This window comes from Sinohyriopsis cumingii, chromosome 6 (genome assembly GCF_028554795.1).
Source record: "Sinohyriopsis cumingii isolate HCF-2022 chromosome 6, ASM2855479v2, whole genome shotgun sequence".
NCBI lineage: Eukaryota > Metazoa > Mollusca > Bivalvia > Unionida > Unionidae > Sinohyriopsis > Sinohyriopsis cumingii.
In genome coordinates this window covers 136,128,716-136,153,078 of record NC_142966.1, presented here as the reverse complement: position 1 = coordinate 136,153,078, position 24,363 = coordinate 136,128,716, and the positions used below count along the sequence as shown (strand labels likewise).

The 24,363-nt window shown below is 35.0% G+C and overlaps 1 protein-coding gene across 2 annotated transcripts in view; it reads left to right on the top strand.

Annotated features, from left to right (window-relative positions):
• LOC149798063 (heat shock 70 kDa protein 12A-like) overlaps positions 1-24,363 on the top strand; it is a 49,438-nt gene that overhangs the window by 23,770 nt on the left and 1,305 nt on the right. The window contains exons 3-7 of one of the 2 annotated variants that reach the window (XM_089963145.1): positions 16,289-16,416; positions 18,673-18,716; positions 18,983-19,288; positions 22,635-22,859; positions 23,882-24,032. In XM_089963145.1, the coding sequence (XP_089819271.1) occupies positions 18,714-18,716; positions 18,983-19,288; positions 22,635-22,859; positions 23,882-24,032 (685 nt within the window). In that variant the 5' untranslated portion in view covers positions 16,289-16,416; positions 18,673-18,713. Of the gene's footprint in view, positions 1-16,288; positions 16,543-18,672; positions 18,717-18,982; positions 19,289-22,634; positions 22,860-23,881; positions 24,033-24,363 lie in introns of those variants that run through there. The other variant, XM_089963146.1, reaches the window with a different exon arrangement.

Here is a 24,363-nt window from a genome sequence, read left to right as displayed (position 1 = left end):
AAACAAAACACGCCATCCTTATTATGCAATGTCAAGACCAAGAGACACTTACGTTTTCTTTCTGGTCTATTCTCTTTTAGAAGGTAGTATGAAATTTCACATCAGGGCCAACGCATCGGCTCACGTTGTCAATTTTTTCCATTTCCATGTCTTTACTGGCACAAGTACTTCATCATCTTCAATTTCTTCTTCTTCTTCTGAATCCCTCTTCTCTGTTTCGTCTTGTTTCTTTTTCTTCTCTTTTCTCGTAGGGCACTCTGAATTCCAGTGTCCTTTCTCCTGACAACGATATTAGGTATCTTGACTTTTGTCTCTCTTTCTTAGACGAAGCAAGTATTTTGGAGACAAATACCCATTTACCTTTGCAGATATAGCAAACTTCATTAGCACACACTTTCGTATGATTCTCATCAAATCAACGACCAAAAGAGTAAGTTTTGTTGCCACTTTCGCCTGTGAATTATGCTTTCGTATGACTTTTAGCAAATATTTGACCAGCAGGTCGATCTGTGCTGACTCTTCCATCTTCTTGATCGTTTGAGAGTGGAATGAATACTCTGACGCTAAGACACTCTCCTTATATACAGGGACCTGCTGCGTATGAAACCTAGTCAAATGTAATTTTGTAATAAGATGAAACGATTTCATTGAGGAAGTAAAAGGCAATGATGTACCGTATCGCCTCATACAAAACCTGAAGTGTTAGCTCAGATCCGTGTCAGCGATTTCGAAGACAACATAACTGAGCTTTCATCAATGCTCTCCAATTATGCCACAAAACCACGAGTCCTGATTCACGCCAAAAGAAATTTCGTTCGGTCCATAAAAAATAGTGTCACATCTGAGAAACGCAAAAACGAACTTCCAGAAAACTGAGAACGACGGCTTACACCTACAACGTGAAATGTATGAGTTCAAGTAGTGCGTAAAACTTAGTCAAATTAAATTTTTATAGTCAAGACGAAACGATCTCCCTTCGAAGAAGAAAGCAGACACCAAGCGACAATGGCGATCCGTGTCACACAACACTTTTCAAAATGTATATGATCAGAGGTTTGTTCTAGCGATCTGCACGGTTAAATTAAATGTTGATGTATTTTGTAATAAGACGGACACAATTTCCATGGGATCGCCCATGGAACCATTGTTCGTGCATTAGTTTAATTTTTTAAAATATTTTTTTATATAAATCGCCTATAGGATAGACCCAGTAAAGCATGGCCATTCTCGTCACTGTGTGAATAGCTACTCAAGTCAATTCGAAGTGAACGCGGTAAGAAAATAAGTATAGCCAATGAAATGGCTTACAACGGGTGATGCATTGTTTTGTTCTAGGACTGTGTGGTATAATAATCCCTATGTTCTTGCGTTGTTACCATTACAGTGCAGACAGACTGAAATGTGAACTTACAAGCCCTCTTTGTGTGTGTTGTACCATTTCTTCTTACCACATCAAAATACTGAGCGTCACAGTATTGGTTCGCGTTTTCAAGCTGACCATTTTTTTTATATCTCACTTAAACATTTTAACATAAACACTCACACTCACATCGGTAGAGTCAGAACAGATGTGTTACAGTATTGAGGGGCATGCTATCTTTTTTTTTTCCAAACTAATAAATTTGGGGTTTGTATGAAGTAAAGAACCGAAAGTACAGTGAAACTCAAGGATGATGACCCAATCTGTCTGTCTATTGATGCGTGTATTTACTTAAGAAGAAATATGACCTCTAAAACACAAAGAGATACGGCAAGCATGATTAGAATGAACATAACGATGTTTTCCTTCACGCCCGTGTAATTTAGAGCTTCAATCCTCTTTGAAGACAAACTTGGTCTCCTTTTGTAGGGCTTGAAATAATAAAAAATCTGAAAAAATCTTAAGCACTTTGCTATAGATAATTTCATCAACAGACTAAACAACATAAATACCGTTACAACACTAGAAAGCCTTAAATCTTCTATCAAAAAGAAATGCAAATTAAAGATTAACGATAACTAACCAATGAAACCGAATTTAACAAAGGCAGTGACATGTGAAGAAATGGCTCTCACTTTGGAAAGGTAGGCGAATGTACTCTGTCATGCACCATCAACTTGAAAAAAAATTATAAGCAGAGAGAAACCTGAATTCAAAATTGTTTCGTTTCTTTTTTCTTTTTTGGAACAAATCTAAGCACTAATATAGAGTGGAAAAGGGAAAATGCACATACAAGCTTTGATATTTCTGAAAAAATGAGGGGATATTCCTAACGTTCATAACCACCTATGGACTTGGACTTGTCTGTGACTTATCCATAAAACAAGATGTACATATTTCTGGTCAAGCTGCAAGTGTGTGCGTGTTTTGGAAAATGGTAAAAATTGGATATACAATTTTCTCGTGACACTTATAAAGTGAAGAGTCTGTGCAAGTGTCAAAAGCCAAAGTCATATAAGTTTTGTATTTTGTACGGCTTGTAAAGATTTCCACTTTAGGAAATGTGAAGTATCACAAGTTATTATCACAAACAGAAGTGGAACATAGGGGCTTGCAAGAAAGAAAATAACCCAGACAGTTGGTGTCATCAAAAGTGCTAGAGACGGTACCCGAACTTGCTTACTTGAATTAAAGTCCGTAAACAATAGTCAGTCTATTCATCCATCATTTTGTGTCTTGATGTTTCCTAAAGCACACACTGATGCCATAAAATAACGGGTTAAATGGGTTTTGTAGTGTTGGGAGTGGGGTGGGGTGGGATGTAGGTGTTTGGCAGAGTTGGTCATTGCAGGTGAGGGCTTAGGTGCTTTCAGAAAACTTTTTTCTTCTTCACTCTGTGTTGATGGAATACAATGGGTTATTTTCTTCACTCTCTGTTGATAGTATATATATAAAGGGTTATTTCTTCACTCCGTGTGGATAGTGTATAATGGTTTTCTTCTTCCCTCTGTGGTGTGCGTGTGTGTGTGTGTGTGTGTGTGTGTTAGCGTACGTTGTGTAGATCGTATATTTGGTTGTATTTTTTTTCTTCCTCCCGAGTGTGGATAGTATATTTGGGGTTTGTATGCGTTCGCGTAATGTTTGCATGGATAGCATATTTGGGGTTTGTATGCGTTCGCGTACGTTTGTGTGGCTAGTTTATTTGGGGTTTGTATGCGTTCGCGTACGTTTGTGTGGATAGTTTATTTGGGGTTTGTATGCGTTCGCGTACGTTTGTGTGGATAGTTTATTTGGGGTTTGTATCATCTCCCTTCTGTGTTGATAGTATATTTGGATTTTGTTTTTTCCTCTTCCCTGTGTGTGTGTGTGTGTGTGTGTGTGTATTGGTCTCTGTTTGTCCCTATAAAACTCACTTTATCCCTATCAGATACACTCTACCTACCTACCTACAGTAGCGCGTATTCAGGTCAGCCACTTGCAACACTGTTGCCATTTATCCCCTCGTGTTCAGTACAGTGACGTCACTGACGCTGGAAATTTTGAGACTATAAATATGGACTTGGGGATTTCCACATTTTGTAACTATACATATATACTAGAATTCATAAACAGGAACGTCACTCAAGCTGAGGCTATAAAAAGATAGTGGGATTTTCCAAAGGAATAACCCACAAGTTGGAGATATAAATAGATAGTGGGATTTCATAGGAATTTCAGCTGATTATAGATACATAGGTATTTATCCACGATCGTCACAGAAGTTGATATTGTAAGTAGTTACTAATTTTATCCATTTTAGTCTAAACCATTGTAACTTAATTTTCGGGGATATGTTTATTTTCCTTTAAATTCTGGGACAATTTCGTCATTTTAGCGTTACTTTTAGTCACATCCATTTTGTCGTTGAGTATTTCCTTGATCATAGCTATTTATAGCATCATTACAATTATGCAAATTTTTGAACACCCCAGCAAGATTTCAGGTCTTTGTAATGCTTTATATATAAATCTCACGCTTGTACTAGTGTATGTATGTCTCTGTCTCTGTTGTGTTTGATCCTCTACCATCATTGTCCCTAGACAGTCCCACCATGTTCAATTCCCCTTGAAGCTATTCAGACCCACCATGTTCAATTTCCATATGTTAAATTCTCTTGAGGCTATATCCCCCCAGGGGTTTCCGTAATGTTAAATTTCCCATTGTCCCTAGACAGTCCCACGATTTATTCCCCATGTTCAATTTCCCATTGTCCCTAGACAGTCTCACGATCTATTCCCCTGTTCAATTCCCCTTGTCCCTAGACAAACCCAAACTCTATTCCCCATGTTCAATTCCCCTTGTCCTTAGACAAGCCCAAACTCTATTCCCATGTTCAATTCCCCTTGTCCCTAGACAAGCCCAAACTCTATTCCCATGTAATGCTAATTCCCCTTGTCCCTAGAGTTGCCCACGATTTTACTCCATGTTAAATTTACATAGTCCCCAGAGTTGCCCAAGGGGGTTCTGTAATGCTCATTCCCATTGTCCCTAGGGTGCCCCTATTCACTACTTGGGTACGATCGTGCTGGAATTAACGAAGCTGATCATACACGAGTTACATTATGACAAGATCAAACCGAGGTACGGGGTTAATGTAAAACTGTTGTACACAGACACTGCTTCGTTGCTGATGTACATTACCATCAATGATGTGTAAGCGGACATGACACAACTTAGTTTGGTAAATGAATTTGATACCAGCAATTATCCGAAAGAACATCCGCTGTTTAGTGCCATCAGTATCAAAGACGAATCCTAGAGTATGTGGGACTGCGACCCAAAATATATTCAGTTTCGATCGGACCACACAGAACTGGCAACAACACTAAAACGGTCTTAAGTCTCCCAGGCGTGGCTGTACAGACATATAAGAAGCACGATCTGTACCTGTAATATCTTCCGCACCGACGTGAATTCGCACACACTGCATATATGATCAGATCCAAGAACCATCACATGGGCGTATACCGATGCACTAAAACGTGTTTGTTCCCACCGTATACCATACGACGGAATTACCACCGTCGAGGTTGGCCATCCTGTTATTGCAAATGACGCAGGTTAGTGACGTGTCAACACAAATCCTTGTAGTAGTATCGTATCTGCTGGAACGACCTGCAATTCCTCCCACAAAAATGCACCGCTAGATGGTATTGCTCCACATGGTGACATTCTCCAAGGGTAAGGAGTTGATTGTTTAGGAGAATCAATCAATTCTAAAATGGTGAACACCTTGATGGACCATACCGGATCAGTAGCACATCGTTGTTCACCTTCTAACCCTCCAGACGCATATGAATTCCGAACAAGCTTTCTCCGAGCTACTGTGACGTTGCAGGCTGTGGAATCGTTTTATGAGTAACATTAACGGACTTTAGTCGAATCGCACTGGCTGGTTTTAATCCCGTCGTCCGTGCGTCTTCAATGTTTATGGCTGCTATCGCGAATGGAACTCTCGTTTCCCAATTCAGTGATCGCTCTGGCCTCACCAACTATTATTGTGTGTACTGATTACCGAATAATCAAATCGTTCCTAAATGCGGGACACGTACTCGCACATGGTGTTTGGTAAGCATAACTTCCACAGATCGGAGAAATTCTTTGCGAGGATCCACTTGTAACAATCGTGGCCATGTGAGTGGTCTTCGTGCATACATACGCTATGGTGCTCCCGTAATATTGGCAGAAACTATTGACCTGAGCGGCTCCGTTTCTTTGTATATGATAGCCACATCGACAATGATGATCGCGTATTTGTAGGCGCGTAATTTACCTTGCTTATGACGGATACGATCGCGAGGAAGAAACTACAAGTCACCGTGATGGACATCAGTTGGCATTTTGGATATCAAAGCAGCCAGGTGAAATCATTCTAGGCAGTGGTAAATAAATTTGTCGAAGCTCTTGTTTGACCAACGATGCTCGAGCAATTCCATGAGTGACTTTGGCCGCACTGGCTCACCGCTCCACAGCTGTTTCACCGCTGTAATAACCACGTGGAATGTAGCATATTTTGGATAATATACGTTTTTTTTGTGTCCATTGTGTTAACTATTTGTTTGCTTTTAATGAGTGGACCTGTATTTGCCTCGAAGTGGACTCCACCACACAAAGTACTCTTGGCTTTCATATCTCCTATAACGAACCATCATGGGAATGATTCTCCCTGTGTTGGATTAATCGATTTTAGGTCATGGATGAGATCTTCATCGGTGCTTTAACGTGCAAGGATATCATTGGATGCTTTATAAGCAAGGTCATGTCGGTAACACGCAGCATCAACGCGGTTGATAGGTACTTTGCTTGGTTGTTGCGAGAATCGAGATGTATATTGAGACGCTTACCAGACAGCAGTAAGTGTAGCCAAGAATATGCTTTTATTTACACCAAGTTGTCACGGTTAATTTTGTTTAGACCCTGCGTATATGCCATCGTTGGAACTGGAAGATTCAACAAAGGTAAGCTTCTTTGCTCCATATCTATGGTACTTGTTTTGGCACCACATAGCACACACGATGAAGACATACTCGCTTTATAACTACAGACAATTATTCAATGGCATCAAGCAAGACAAAAGTCGAAGATGCTCTTTGTCAGAGGAAAAAAAATTTTTTCGTCATTAATTTTTTGACTAGTAACACCGAAACCGGCCAAGCAATGCGATAGAACCGTGTCTCCAAACTGAGTTCAGGCACTCAACATTGTCCCTGCTGTATCCGGAAAAACACAACTGTTGCTGAATATCGTTGTACGATGGTTAAGTTGGGATTTGATGTACGTGAGTGCGCAGTGGGCTGAAATTAACTAAATTAACGTTTATTAAGATATGAGTTTCTTATAAGAAATATATCTACGTAAACCGGTTTCAATACCAGTTGTGAAATAAATACATATTTACTTATATTTGACTGAATCAGCCAACATGGTTTTACAACTGAAACTTGAAAATGTAAATAAAAGCAATTTTCAATTGAACTAGCAGTAAATTTTACTTCAAATATGCATCAATCGGTGGCGATTCGGATTGTAACTAAACAATATATCATTCGGTCACAATTTCCATCATCTGAACCAGGTACGTCATTGGGGGGGGGGGGGGCGGCAATTCCCCTCCCCGAATTTACATGGCTATATACGAAAATTAACAAACCCGTACAATTTTGCCCCCTCCCCCCCTCCGCAAATCAAGTTTTGTCCCCTCTCCTGAAAAAAGTTGAAATGACGTCCCTGAATTCTGAACACTGTCAACACTGGTCCGATAAATCAACCCCACCACTAAATCCGTGTTTAGCAGTTTTTAATGAATAGTCGATATCACCCCTGAAACAGCAAGTCATTATTATTATATGTGGGGCTGATTTATCAGCCTATATCACCACCACCGACCATCATCAAATACCGCGAGCACCACCGAACATAATACAATTACCACTTGAACACCGAAATTAAAACTCAGTATACTCGAAACAGCTAGATAGCATGTATTATTTCACTTAGACGACGTTTATAAAAACATGATGTTGTATACCATTTGATGAGATTAGAAACAATGTAAATAGGTATTTGTCTAACAATCACCTTTTTGATTAACGTCCAGTCGTTTGCCCTTTCGAATGCTTCACTAACATCTAGGAAAAATGGACTCACGGGACTACCCAAAACTGAAAGTCAGTTTTTCCATAGACCCTAATGCTAATCTTTGGTGAAATAAAATACTTTCTATCCTACTCAGCATGCACAGTATACAGTGCGATTAAGAACAAAGTTATATTTTCAACTTGACGATGCTCAATCCAGGTGCTCCATTACATTTAATAGAGATACCTCTGCTAGAACTAAACACTGTCAAGAGTTATTCAGTCACACCATATGCATTTTCAATGATGTGCATCACATTCTAAAAAAAAGTCGTAAGATACAAAATATCATAATGTCACATGTTGCCAAAAGAATGTTTTTTTAAGCCTGATTACAATGTTCTTACACGTTAAGCTCAGCCCACCCGAGGTTGTACAGTGGATATATCTGGTGCAGTGTGAAATCCGACTGGGAGTAAACATAATACCAAGAGCCATTTACCTTTAACAACCAGGATCGAATCCAGATAGAGGATACATAACTAAAACATAAGTAAAACCTTACCGATTCATTATATACCTAAGTCTTTGTGTTTCTGAAATCGAACTATAAGTCGTTTATATAATCACCCATGATTTCGCTATTTGTAGGGCGTGGAACTAACCTCAGCTAAATGTTGAAATCGAAAGTGGAAAGTTGTGATCTGTGCGAGTTGTTTGCCATTTGAATTTAACTAAATCGGTTTGATTTAATCTTTCGTACAGAGTTGCCTGTCAAAAAGTCCTTTCTTATTCAGAAAGGTCACAATGAAAGCCAGCTGAATTTACTTCCTTTTGTATTTGAATGTATCAAGTGAATCGTATGTAAATCTAGATACAATTTACTTCCTGTTCTGTCATCTTTCCTATGTTCTTACTACAGTGCATCATCATCATCATCGTCATCATCATCATCAACAACAACAATAACTGCAGCAACATGCGCAACTGCATTCATTCATCGTCACATATCCCGGCGATTTTTACTGCATATTCCCAAACACCGCAACCAGCCGTCTGTATTCAGCAATACCCCTAGACTGTGACCCTTGGGCCATTGTGCAAATTCCTTCACATTTATGTAGATTCTTCCTGCTGGGACAGCATGCTAATACGACTGTATGGTCTTAAACTAAGTAATTGAAAAGAGGGAAAACCAACAAGTTTTGTAAAATTCAATCAATATTTTTTTCTAGAATACAAAATGAAAATGTAAAAATAATTTACGGTGTTTTGAATTAAATCCCTAATAATCCAAAAATGTCTAGCACAAGTCCTAATGGAAAATTCTTTTGTGGTATTCCAAATAATTTCCAACGCTGAAGGCGTTGATGTGCCTGTAGTGGTACGTAGTCTCTAATATACTAAGGTACCAATGACCTGAACATTATTGATGCACCCACAGCCTTTTGTTGAATCACAGTAATATAATCCAAGGATTCCTTGCTTGAATTCACTATAATTCCCATTTTTTCTTAAAACTGGAGTCCCTTGTCATGTATACCTGGTCATGTGATTGTATCAACCAATACGAGCGCATTAATGATGTCTATGATAACAATTCAATGACAACACAGACTGATGTACTATTCAACAATTTGATATTCATCTAGAATAGCTAAATTTGCAGTTTTTCATTATTTACATTACGAAGACGTGGATTAAATCGGATATGTCCATATTTTTCTAGAAATATGGAGAATATTATTTGTATTTTTTTTTCTAGAAATATGGAGAATATTATTTGTATTTTTAAAAAAAATGCAACGTGACATTACAATGAACTGAAATTATTACGGTATATCTGAAATGTGTAAATGTGTACAATTACTTCCTGGAAAAATTAGAAAAGTACGGATATACTCCTACTACTACTACTACTACTAATAATAATAATAATATTATTATTATTATTAAAAAGAAGACACAGAAAGAGAACAGAAAATACTAGATAAGTGATATAATGGTAATTATGATGATGATAATGATGATGCAAGGAATTTATGTATAATCTAATATATAAATAAATCGTGTCAGCGAATCTGTGAACTTTCATTATAGTATGAATTTCTGATACTGTAAATAATAATAAATGTGAATTTGAAGGAAACCTCATTTTAACTTTGAAATTCGAGTAAAATAAACTAAAAACAACCAACCAAATTACGCTTGTACAACATCATTGCCAGCGACCCTGTTCGAAAATTGTTTAATGTTGCTTGCAAAAAAAAGAAAAAAAAAGTCAATATGTTAGAATCCAGAATTAGCGTGTAATTCATGATCATTTTAATATTTCAAATCAGTCACTTACTTTACTCCACGCTTATGGCAATACATATATATTGTACGTGGAGCACCTTGCTTTCTTCCTTTGAATTAGCTTTTGTTATCATTATTGTACACACTTTTCTCATAATAGCACTAACTAATAACTATAGTTGTCATATACAACTAAAATAAATCCTACCACATTTTTAGTTTGAAAATTTACCAAAATCAGCGCTGGTGAATATTTTCACTTCTCCTTTTAAATTCTGGAAAACAAAATGCAACCTAAGTCGAGATCAAGTCATTGCAGGTTGCATAATTATAAAAAATTGAGAACCAAATCGGGCACTAGCCAAACTATGAGTTGATTCGACAATGCAGCAAAATGTGAATATGTTTGAATAAAACTTGCTGTCAATAACAAGTGGGAAAATTAAATTTAATGTTAATTTCCACTTGTCACTATAATGCCTCAAGAAAAAATTAAATGGTGACCTAATGCTAATTTCTCGTTTGACCCTCTAATGCCAGACCCGTTGTAACAGGAATCCTCCAGACCAGGGGTGGAACATAATTTTCGCGTGGGGAAAGGGGGATATCTACATGGTTAGATAAACCGTCACGGTCAGCACATTTATACTATATTAATAAAATCACCTCACAATCTATTGTATAAAGACCCAACATGGCGCAATCCCGTGGGCCGTACTTTTTATAGGCCCTGTGAAACTTAATCATATATGATAAAGTTCGATGTTTGGAACACGAATCATTTGGAAAGTTGGGTCTGAATTTATGTTTTATTTTATAGACTCTAAAATTATGTTTTCTTCAGGTAAATTATTTTCAAACTTTATTATTGTGGTAGATTCTCATTTATTTGTTTAAATATTTGCAGATTGGTTTTCATCTTTTCATGAACTCTGTCATATAAGTTTTGTAATACTCGTTTCTTTTGAACTTATTTATATCTTCAGTTGTCACATATAAAGCACGTCTTTCTGCATTTGTCATGTTTATATATATATTTACAATAAATGTTGTACTACTTAACTTGTACTACTATAATTGTACTAATTTCATCTTGAAACATGATTATTAAAGCAAGTGGAAAAGTTAATCAAACGACTGCAAGTTGAAATAAAAAATAGTTCAACTTGATTTGATTAACTTATAAACAATCTGAAAATCATGTCTATGCAAGTAAGTTTTGCTGTTTATTTATGCAGTTTTTGACCTTTATGTTAACCTTTTAAATTTGTTGTAAAATAAATGGACGGTGGTCATAGTAAAAACGAGAAACTTTAAAAGTTGTCAAATCATCAAAAAAGTTAACTATACAAAAGATAAGATATTCGCATGCAGTTGAACATTAAAACCAACCTGGAAAACATCTATACTAATTTTGAAAGGCCAAAGGAGAAAAGCTTAAATACAGCAAGGAGCAAAGCAAAGACTAGAAACAAAGCAAACGGAAAAAGACGTAAACCAGAGCATATAAAGTAAGCTTGTGAAAGAAGTACAAGGCTGAAGCAAAGTTTGTTCTTAACAGGTGACTGTGTTGGTTTTGTTTGGTGATTGATAATTTGTTGTAATGAAGGATCAGTTAGTCATAATCAGTGTATCCCCCAGGGGTGTAAAACTGAGGGTAAAAAAAAACAACCTTTGGTGTCAGAACTGGGGGGTCAAATAAAAAAATGTGGTGTCAAAAATATACTGACAAATTTTCATCCAACTCATACTTTTTCAGCTTGAAATAGGATATTGCAACTTGCACACCATACGCTCTCTCTCTCTCTCTCTCTCTCTCTCTCTCTTTCTCTAAACATACCATTAAACCAACATGCACAATTAAATTTAACAAACAAATGCATTGTCCATTCAAAAAATAATTTTATTAGTTCATTTTTCTTTTAAAATCGTACTTTTAACAGTCTCCTTATAATCTTTTCGAAGCAATATTATAGAGCAACATATTACATACAAGCCAATACAAAAAGCCTAATAAATCTTTATAACCGAATGACAGTCAATTTACTGCCTGTCATAAAATGTGTACTGTCATCGGTTTCATTGGACTTCGTCCTGGAACAAATTTATCCAAAAATCAAGGAGGCTAATGATTCATCTTGTTTCTAATAAGTTACACTTGAACTTTAAGGTCTTTCTTTTATTGCAGCAAAGTTAAAAACCAACAAAATCTGCAATGCCCCCCTGACTGTGTAATCCAAATAAACGCATTTGTCTCGGCAAGTTTACTGATTTCTTTGTTGTGAAAGAATATCTTGGGTTATAATGTGTTCTCCATATATATTGTGGCGAACGAGAGTAAAATTCTTAAACCCTGTCACGAAAGGATTATTCACTTATGCAGTCTTCGCAATCACGCTATCATAAGTCACATCGGTAATCCTAATGGATGTGCCGTATTCCAGTCAAGGGAATTATTTTCTCCATTTTTCATTAAAGTTAGATCCAAAGTTACTCTTTTGTGTTCTGCTTCTTTCACTTTCTTCGCTAATGATTTTTAGTGCACGACGTTTTAATCTGGAGATCGCTTTCTAGTGCAACAAGTATTGAGGTTAAACATCAAGATGTCTACTTGCTGAGCTTAATGGAAATCGCGTGGGAGCTCGCGAGATTAGGTGAAGCTACTCCGTCATATCATTGCCTATGCTAGTCTGGTTCCTTATTTCGTATGTTCCCTGCATTCCACTCCGTAATACGAATAGAGGAGCCTAACACAGGGAGTAAACAAAGCGGGGAACCAGTCAATGCCTACGCTTGAAGTATACACGATGCCACTCTTCGTCCAACGCATTGGATATTAAATAAATCCTGATTGCATTATGCGAATCCCTTGCGTCAAAAAAACGCACGGCAACAAAATGTGTGCGTCAATTTTCTCCAGCGTGCGTCCCTGACGCACAAATGTGCGTAAAGGGAAACACTGGTCATAATATAGAAACTGCTGAACCGTATAAGCACACAAAGAAAAGAAAAAATGTAAACCCACTTTCAGAAACGCTTTAAACAAAATACATAATTAAATACTATTTACAGTCATAAATGGTAACGGAAACGAACAACCTAATTACCACCATTTACCATTCAACATTGTGTTACTATTATATGGCCATACACTTAGTAACAGAAAGAAGCGAAAATACAAGTTCAGTAAAACTTAACAAATAATTTAATTATGAAATTTATAAAATAAACAATCAATAGGAACTTACAGTATTATGAATTAAATCATAATAATTGCAAAAGTTCTATCACAAATTCTAAAGAATCGAATTTTCTTAATAAATTACAGTTCATCCAATGTACTGGTCCGCCAGCACTTCTGTTGTATCACAATGGCTTTGTCCAGATTTCCTTTGGATACCTTCACAGCAGTCCCTGAACAATATTTTAGTGCAGTGAATACTGTGTAGTTCCAAAGAATTCACAAATGTATCCTCTTTGATTACCTAAACACAATATTAAATGCATCTGCATACTGATATTACAACACGAACATAGGAAATATGAATCCGAAACAGGAATTAAATCAATTTCTCAGTTCTCACCTTATGTACAAGCATACGGGCCACAAACACATTTTTCTTCTACTCACTACTTGACATTTCGCAAATACCCTACATCATACAAGAACCCACCTGACCGACCCATCCAATGAGAAACAATTTAATTCTTCTAAGAATCCACATAGCCGACCCATCCGAAGGGAAATAATACCAAAATAATACATAGGTTTATTATCAATGTTATTATTAATATCGATCGTAAAGACATATTTTTTAGATCATACGCAATCTGCACTCTTAATATTTTAAAACAGAATTTATATCCATGTACACAGATTAGCTATTTAATACCTTGACTATGGATGATCATTACAATTTACAGTCATGAACAAAAATTACACATAATATTGATAGTCATTTATCATGAGTTAACAAAAATATAGATATGCATAACAATTGAATTCAACTTTAGAATTGTCTTCAGTATTCTTTTGAAACTATCAAAAGCTCATAAAACAAGAAGCTGCATCAAATAATTGTACAGTACTCTTTTCAGAAACCAACGAGTGGATAGAAGAAGCCATACAATTGGTTATTCCGTTTGTTAGTCAGTTTGCAATTGATTCTCTGACGGAATACGGGATAACTCTAGAAGAAGCGTTATGTACATAACAACCATGACAGCAATGCCTACTTACATAAGATAATAGAACAATGCGATTAAGCCAGTAAATGAGTGCTAGTGGGCTAAATGGGATAAATACATTTAGATGCTAAAGAGCAAACAAGAAATGATAAAAGTCCAATGTTAGTTGACAATTAAACAAAGCCTAATGTATCGGATATGTCTGAAACAAAGTCTCGTTTTTCAAGCATTAAGTAGGAGCCTAAACTGCCTGTTTCTTGCATCTAAATAGAAAACAAAAATACCCCGGTTGCCATTGTTTGAGCATCGCAACCACTTTCTACATTAGCACCATGTGCATACAACAGCAGAGCAACAATAATCAAAATTAACTGTTGGTTTCTAAATATTAACGGAATTGCGAATGATTTGATGTAGGAACCTTGCTAGGGTTAGTTCAAAATCTTTTAAAGGAAAGCTAGCATACAGTATTAATAACAACGTTGAATAAAAACTATGGGATAATGGAATAAATGACGAGGAATTTAATATGATAGTTGCCGACTTTAGCATATACAATGATGTAAAGAACGCAGTAAGAAAGAACCTTAGTAATACAGAAAGCTAAAATACTAAAAAGAAGATGTTAAACAAATAAGCGAAAGGTAAGCAAATAAAGGTGAAATTGATTTGGGAAAAACTAACAACAAGCAGAAATTCAATAATTGATACTAAGAAGTGAAGAAGAAGAAACAAGTCCTTACAAAACAAATAACAATATAATATAATATAATATAATATAATATAATATAATATAATATAATATAATATAATATAATATAATATAATATAATATATAATATGTATAGTGTGTATTCTGTGTCAATGATATACCATGAGATGCATTAATTTTTCATTAAAAGGAAACGGGGCTTGCCCGAGTTTCCTTTTAATGAAAAATGTATACAACGAGTGGCATATCATTGATTACAGCGTACATACTATACATATATTTTATTTATATCACATACAAATATACATATTTGCACTTTGGAGTAACGATATGCTCCTGGCAACTGTGTATTGACCGAGTGAATGAACTCCTCACATCCCTGCGAGTATGTCTGCTATAAAATGTAGTTCTACGATTTTTCTTCTTGTTTACAATCACACATGCAGATTGATCAGTTGATTGTTTCCTTTTTCAGTTTCTATTTTTATTCACATTTACTAAATCAATATAAGATACACTCATGATTTAAACATGAAATATAGTTTTTATGAAGAAAGCAGTGCACTGAAAACAACTTAGCTTCTTGTATACTGAACCTGTACTGTCAGATATTAACGTACTGGCGTATGGGAATTTGCGTGGAATAGAAACTAAGTGAAATGATTAACCAACAAGAGGTTATTAAAATATTTTATTATATTGACAGTTCATCTAAGTCATTATTCTGCTTTAATTATCATTTCTAAAGACTATAAAACTCTCTCTCTCTCTCTCTCACCCCCCTTTGGACGGCTTGACTAACATTACATTCAAAAGGACAAGAGACATCATCGTATGATACAAGCGAAAACCCCCAACGCTTGGATTATCATGGATTTTCGCCCGTATCTAGCTACGATTATCCACGGGGGGGGGGGGGGAGGCGGGGACAACCATTTGGACATTTTTATATTTAATAATTAATAATCGAGTTTTAGAACATTATAATAGGTTTAAGAAACAACAAGAACGGATTAAAATACAATACAGTATGTTTGCCTCGTAACCGACAAATTTAACATATAGTCATAGTGTCACTGGCTCTTGCAACTATGTATGATTGATAATATGAACAATGTAGATAGATCCCAAGGCAACCTAAACATACCGTTACGACGAACGAGATTCAGTTTTGATGTTTTCGTCCAGAGCGATGTTTTTCTCTCTCACTACAGATTTGTGCTTATTTTATCATTTACGCAAGAGAAGGAAATGAAAAAAAAAAAGAAAGGATTCCGATGAAATTGTGTACCATTTTAATATCATTCAGAAAACAGGGACCATTAATACTTTTATCGTTCTTTTCAAATGTCATTCATGATTACTGAATGAGAAGAAATTTATCATTAATCTATAGTCCTGCGGTTGAAAGAATGTTTATATATTCGTATTATTGCGCCATGGGCGGATCACAATTTGATATACCAATATATATATATATATATATATATATATATATATATATATATATATATATATATATATATATATATATATATATATATCCTTTCACAGAACACTGCACCAGCCAAGCTCTGGAAATGTTTCTATAGGAATACCTCAGGAAGAGAGACTTGAGGAGTATGTAGGGTTGTGAAGAGTGTCTGACACCTGTAGGTGGAGCCACAAGAGGTTGATACGAGGTATATAGAAACACTGATAACCGAAACTCGATAAGTCTGATCCTGAGGATTGCTGTGATAACAAACATCAGCCGATACTCCATACATGCACCGTAGGAAACTGTTATGAAGTATATGGGCATAATAGTTGAGTACATTTAAGTACTGACACAAATTTGGGGTCAGAAGCAAAGTTGCGAATGCATCAAACCTGACAATGGCCTAGGTTGGCACTTTTCACTTTAGTAATACCTCAGGAAGAGAGACTTGGGAGAGATTGTAGGGTTGTGAAGAGAGTCTGACACCTGTACGTGGAGCCTCGAAGGGCTGATACGAGCTATGTAGGGACACTAATAACCGAAACTCCATAAGTCTGATCCTGGGGATTGACATGATAATAAACATTAGCTGATTTGACATAGATCCCCCCCCCCAAAAAAAAAAAAAAGAGCTGGAACGGTATGCTACGCAAGAAATGTCCCAAACAAACATGGTTGAAGGAGGGAAGCGGTTTGTTCTTTCCGCAAATAATGTTAAAAATTAAATGCTGCATCTACACTGAAAGGAATGCATCTCTACAGTCATCCCACTTGCCGTCCTAACACAATGTTTCATCACATGATCAAACACAGCTATCTGATTGGCTGAAAATGGCAAAATTTCTAAAGATAGTTTCTAGCTTATTAACATATATTAGTTGTAATGACATGATGTCTGGGCAGAGAAACCAAATTATACAAAGAGGGGCTCAGCAAAATCAAAATCCAACACACAATGCAAATTAAATGTACATAACAGACAAAAAAAGATTATGTTTCAAATAGAAAATCTGCATCTCTTGGTTGTGCGAATGTTATTTTAACGTTTGTTATTTAAATGGAAACCTGTATCACCGTGAAAGGATAATCTTAGGAATTAACATACTTGCTCGTATCTAACTGACACTAAAAATGGAGGTTATTCATTTTATTATATATAATAGATTTTGCATTTAATCATTACTCTATTTCAGATGATCAAAAATCATTTGTTGTATTAACAACTGAATGAAACAAAGACCATTTTAGGTCCAGATGGATTTATCAAACTTAAAATGTACATGAACATACTTAAAGCGAGTGAATACCTGCTAATAGCGACAGCGAAGATAATATATACTTTGAAGCATAATTCTAAAGTTTTAGCATTTGCGAGAAATAATTACCAGTGTTAAAAACTGAAGGTTTTAGAAACCTTTGAAGTTATATAAATTTCGTATGTAAGTGTGATACATCAGTCTCATTGGTTTTACTGGTGCAGAAGGGACAATTTTTATTATAGTTCTGTACATGCACTGGTACTTTTAAATCTACTTCTAAAATTTCTATGAAAATTGGCATTATCTTTCTAGACATTACGTTCACTTCTGCTACCATGTTATTCACTACTTGGTTAGCCATTTAAGATTCCCACAAACATTAGTTGACACATTGACCATTCCTACAAATGTTTATGTAGATAAACATAATGAATCACTTTGACCTTGATGTGTCGTATTCTCCATCATTAAGATGTTGCTGTCTTTGCTCCGCTTCGATTTTCTCACTTGTTTTTGAGTGTTTACGTCAGTCATCTTCTTTCTATAATAATCCTGCTTTGAACTGTGTGCTCTGGTAGTGATGGTATATGAACTGGTATGTGTAGGCTAGGCTATGTGTGCCGCTTAACCGTGGACCTCATTTCGAATCTTTGATTCTCCGTAGAGTAATAATTAAAAAATATGTAACCTGTAGTACAGTATTATTTGTATTTAATTTGAATTCTGCTTTGTATTATCAAGCAGTCTATTGTAGTCTCCAGGGGCTGCACTTTCCGTTCCGTTTGGTTTATATTTGTAACTCTCTCTCTCTCTATATATATATATATACATACATATATATATATATATATATATATATATATATATATATATATATATATATATATATATATATATATATATATATATATATATATATATATATATATATATATATATATATTGCAGATGAACCGCTGAGATGGTTCGGGGTCTTCAAGAGTTAGATTGGGTGCGTTTGGGGTCTGGAGCAGTTCAGTTTGTTGTCTTTTATGCATTTCAATATAATCTTTCCTTTTGCAGTTTTTGATCTGAAGAAGCAAACACAAAAGAAAAGTTCACGTAAAAACGTTTTTGGAATTGTTATATCTAATATTCTTTTATGTTGTAATGTTTAGATATATATGTTTGAAATAATCTGATCTTCTTTTTTCTTGCAGATTGATTTGTTTTTCACCCTTGCTGTAGCATAAACACAGAAATGGTAAATACATTAATTTGATATTTCTACTATAAACCGTTAAAGAAGACAAAAGCTTATTGTAAATATTATTTATGTTTTCTTATGCCCTTAAAAATGATGTCATATGAAATTATTGTGAATTTTACAAAGCAATATTTGCTGTAGAATATGAGCTACGTATATCTGATATATGTTATTTATATTTTATATATCGAAACAAAAAGATAACACTATTTGCTGATTGAAGAAAAACACCAACAAACAACTGCATTTTCTTCTATCAACAGGCCTCAAAAACTAGCCTTTTAGTTGCCGCCATAGATTTCGGAACTACCTATTCTGGTTGGGCGTTCTCGTTCAAACACGACTACGATATAGATCCAACGAAGATCGGTGCAAGGCAGTGGTATGGGGGACAACTGGTATCGATGAAGGCCCCTACAACAGTCTTGATAAAACCGGACGGGAGAACTTTTGATTCCTTTGGGTATGAAGCTGAATCCAAGTATAGTGAGTTAGCATCTGAAGACAACAATGAACACAAAAGATGGTATTACTTCCGTCGATTCAAAATGATGCTGCATAAAAAAATGGTATGAAGAAGCCACTATCAATCACTCACATCAGCACCACGTATTTAACTGTCAAAAAGACGACAACAATGGTAGCAATACAAACTAATAACTAACCTCACAATGTCCGATAATACTGCTACTACTACTATCATTATTATTATTATTATTATTATTCCTACTACTACCACTACTACTACTACTACTACTACTACTAATAATAATAATAATAAAAATGTCTCTTTTGGAGATTAAGATATGCAGTATTATGACGATGCAATTTTAAATTCTTGACAAGCTCTGTGAATCAAGCGTCAGGACCTTTATATAAATATGAACAGGACTTTCTAAACATTAATATATCCGACATATTCATGCTATTAGAAAATAAACCAATTTATTAACCAATTTATTATCAAAATTTGCTGAGATAAAGAGTCTCTAGGATGATGGCAAACGGATGCAGAACGACGCATCCATGACAAGACAGAACGGACTTGCCTTTGTCCAAGGGAAATAATAATGATAATGATAATAATAATAATAATAATAATAATAATAATTAATAATTATTAATAATAGTAGTAGTAGTAGTGGTAGTAATATTGATGATGATAATCACGTAGACGATGACATGTATGGTGGCCATCATTATATTATGTTACATGAAGAGATTTATAGATTGTCTAGATAAACAATGGACACTTATATATATATATATATATATATATATATATATATATATATATATATATATATATATATATATATATATATAGAGAGAGAGAGAGAGAGAGAGAGAGAGAGAGAGAGAGAGAGACGTTTGCGATAATGTCATGGTTTGTGTTATCTCTAGTACTAAAACCACTGTCAGTATGATGTATAAGAAAACAGTCGACTACTTTGAAACTTTTTTTGTATGGAGCAGAAAATGTAGCTCTGCATGGAAGCATTTTATGTCGAAATCTATGCACATCGTATCTGGGCATCATTTTATTAAAAGTACAATTGGAGCTATTTGATACGAACATCGATTAAATTGACTCAGCCTTTACTGTAATGTATTCTTGAAATTGAAGCCTATTTTAAACTTTTGTAATTATATTTAGAAGAAGACTTCTATTTTTCACTTTTACTAATTTTACTGTTAACAACTTCTGCAAATTCAATGAGTAATGTTTTCTAAAATCATTTATATATCCACCAGCCCATTGTTTTCTTAACTGTTATTCTCTTGCACTGAAATGTTCTTTTTAAGCATAAGGTGTTCTTGCGGGTTAACAAAACTATTAGAATAAAACACATCATGCAATTTTAGATAGATGAAAGCGGTTTCTTATGTGCTTTTATTCGTATCGTTAAGCTATTTATGGGTTACAATTATTAGACAATATGTGTCTGATATCATCTATCGAACTCAACAGAACTAGCTGTAGATATGTACACTAATACACAAACACCCCGTTATCATAAATTGGTGTCTTGTTAGAGGCTACTGCATTCATAACTGAGAACCATGACATAATTAGCTTTCTCTGATACTATTATGGCAACGCCGTGGCCATACATTTACCGGCCGACCTGTTAGTCGACACACGTTCCAAATCCTACACCATCGTTTCAGATATAAGAAATTCACAAGCTAACTATACACAAATTAATGGACTTCACTCCTTGTCCTAACTACGTTACTCTGCTAATGAGCGATTCATTGACATACATTTTCAGACATAGTAAAATCAATCTTAAACAATTCATTCAAAACAGATAATTTACATATTCACGCAGCTTAATCCGAACTCATACATATCATGAACTATTGTTTGAAATTCTTACAAAATGTCATTATTACATGCACGATCATTTAGAAATGCAAAGAAAAATTGAAGGAAGAATTTAAAATGGATAACTTAAAAAATAATTACAAACTTGCATCAGTGAGCACATTGTATGTAATTGAGACTAACCGTGTGCTTTATTGAAGATTCGCACCTTCCTATGCAACTCTACTTTCCGACACTCGTCTTTAGGACGATATAATTAACGAGGAAATATACCGACTATATATTCACGGAGTCAACTGCTTGGAGCCCCACAGAAACTCAGACTGATTAATTTTACGAGGGGAACAAATTAAACTCCTGAATTCCGACTGGGAACACACACAACATCGTTTAGATTAGCCAATCACGATTACCACTTTACACGCCAAAAATCTTGATCAGTCCCATCGAGGTCAGAAAATTCTTGCCTATCGTTCTTTATTAATTAATATTCTGGAAAAAATCATTTATGGCATTTGTATCAAATGGGTTACAATTTCCTAAACTTTTCCTCAGGTACACATCAACTCTGTACTAACGTCTGCTTCAAACTGTTAACCAAGCGGGTCCTAATTAAAATTAAATTCTTGCCCAAACCAGAGCAGATTCTATCCCTTGCAGTCAACAGTTTATTGCGAGACTATCCAATATATCAGTCTTTATGGGTACGTGCCACTCGGACCACGACAGAAGGTACTGTGATGTTATTCTACAGACAGGTTACTCTATGTACAAAAACATTTTGCATCATTACAGGGATGTTAAAGAATATTTCCAGAAAATGTTAATTGCGACCTAGGTCAGATAGAGAGTATACAAGTTTCTTTATCTACGGATTATTCATTCTTGCCTTAACATCCGAAGCAGAATCATTCTTATGGTTGTGTTCAGTTTTTAGTTTGGGTGAATTTAATTATTTTAAGTTATTCACTGGAATTTGATAGTGCTCAATAATACTTCTTGGACTAAATCATTAATGAATAATTATCGTGAATTCAGTCGAAAACATTTTGGGTCATATTATTGTGATTAATCAAATTACTGTTGGCATATCGTTGTACTCCAGCACATTGGCACATTAGCTCATTTTAGACTACAACCACGTCAACACATTTAATATTAGAACTTACTTAGAGCACCACTGAAATTCAGTTGGAACTATATTCATTTGGACTTGTAATATAACATTTAGGACTCTTTGGGATTTAACTCACAATACTGTAAGTTCTTTATAAATTTTCACTTTGTATTCTAATGAAATAAATGTTTTGATGAATTTTCCAAAACTTGTGTTTGTTTTTCGGTATTTTCTGTTACTTAGTTAAGAGCTTAAAGTCGTAATAGTTATGTCATATCTCACATATCTTAATTGTCTGACGCCCGCTCATACCCTTTAAGGACTTCGTGATGTATGGAAAAGCAGTCTTCACTTTTTTAGATCATAGTTACATTAAATAAAAGATAAAACCTTCCGTCGATCGCCTTGTGGTATTTCTACAGTTTTTATTTCAGAAAGCATCTATACAATTATTTCTTGTATACAGGGATTGAAAAGAAACGTTGATCTAGAGGACGAAACGCAAAAATCCTTGCCAGCAAAGACCGTCTTCTCACTTGTCATTCGTTACCTGAAAGAGGACATGCTGAAAAACAGCAAAGATCGACTGTCCAGTGGGCACATCACAGAAGATGAGATTACGTGGGTTCTGACCGTTCCCGCCATCTGGACTGATGCTGCCAAACAATTCATGAGGGAGGCTGCAGTTGAGGTTGCTTTGACAAACCCGTATCAATTTGAACTATTATCAGTCTATTAACAGTTGTTGAATATTTTAGTGCTATGGTTATAGGATAGTCATTCTAATAGAACGTTCTCATTAAGTGCCAATAATTTCTGTGAAATTATGTCAGATTGCCCTTGTTATGTTATGATATATCTTGCATGAAAGCTTACTTATACCGTCATAATCAACCTGCACGTCTAACGCCATGTGTGGATCGTTCATCTAGAATAGGTGTCATAAGACCAAAACTTTCGAAGTGTATTTAAAATTTTGAATGATTTGTTCCACGTATTTATTCAAAGTACTTATTTATGATTGAACAATTTTGTGAAATGACGTGAGACCATATTTCGCACGGCTGTGAATATTTTATTTATTTAAGGCGGAGAAAACGCAAGTTTCGAATCTCATATTATCATACGGATGAGAATGATCAACTAATTCATTTTGTAAACACTAACAGTGGCTGGTCTAAAAATTTCGGTTACACCCCATCACGCTTTTATGGATCAGCCACTTACTAATTTGTGCGTTCTGTGACTATTTACATCATTTTTTAAGCATTTACGCTCGATATTGAGGCCGGTTAATATAAAATCTAATGACGATCATAGTAGGACCAATCACAGACCTCCCTTCTGAGAAGCAGAACAATAAAACATTTAATTGATAGTCGTAGATAAACAAAGTTTTGATAAATTTTAGCCATTTCATTGTAAGGAAAAAGACATCAACCATTATACTGCACTAGTACCTTTCGTACATGCTGAAATATGTATGTTTGTCCTTGAAACCAGAAATATCAAGAACATAATCACTGAGACAGTTTTCTTCAGATATTAATGCTGATTGTATTTCTTCACTACTTCAGTGGCTAGCCTTTTCCACGTATTCGTTTTCTAATTCTTTTGAATGTTAGGGGCTACTGATAATCCTGTCCAACAAGTCGAATAAAGTAACATAAATACATTTGATATTTTTAAAGCATCAATAAATATCTTCGTCAGGCTGGGATTAAAAACGAAAACCTGAAGATAGCACTAGAACCAGAAACAGCGTCCATTTTTTGTCGCCTTCTCCCAGTGGAGAAGATGGTCGAAGGAGGAGGAATTATTTCTTTCAAGCCGGGCTCAGTATATATGGTGCTAGACGCTGGAGGTTAATTAATCACTTCATTATTTTGTTGTTAATTTTGCATTGCCTCTAAATTACACACACACACACACACACACATATATATATATATATATATATATATATATATATATATATATATATATATATATATATATATATATATATATATATATATATATATATATATATATATATATATATATATATATATATATATATATATATATATATATATATATATATATATATATATATATATAAACTAAAAATATCACTTGAAACTAAGAGCTAATAATTTAAAGAAAGGTGTAAAAAATATACTTTTTTATTTATTTTATAAAAGTAAGGTTAG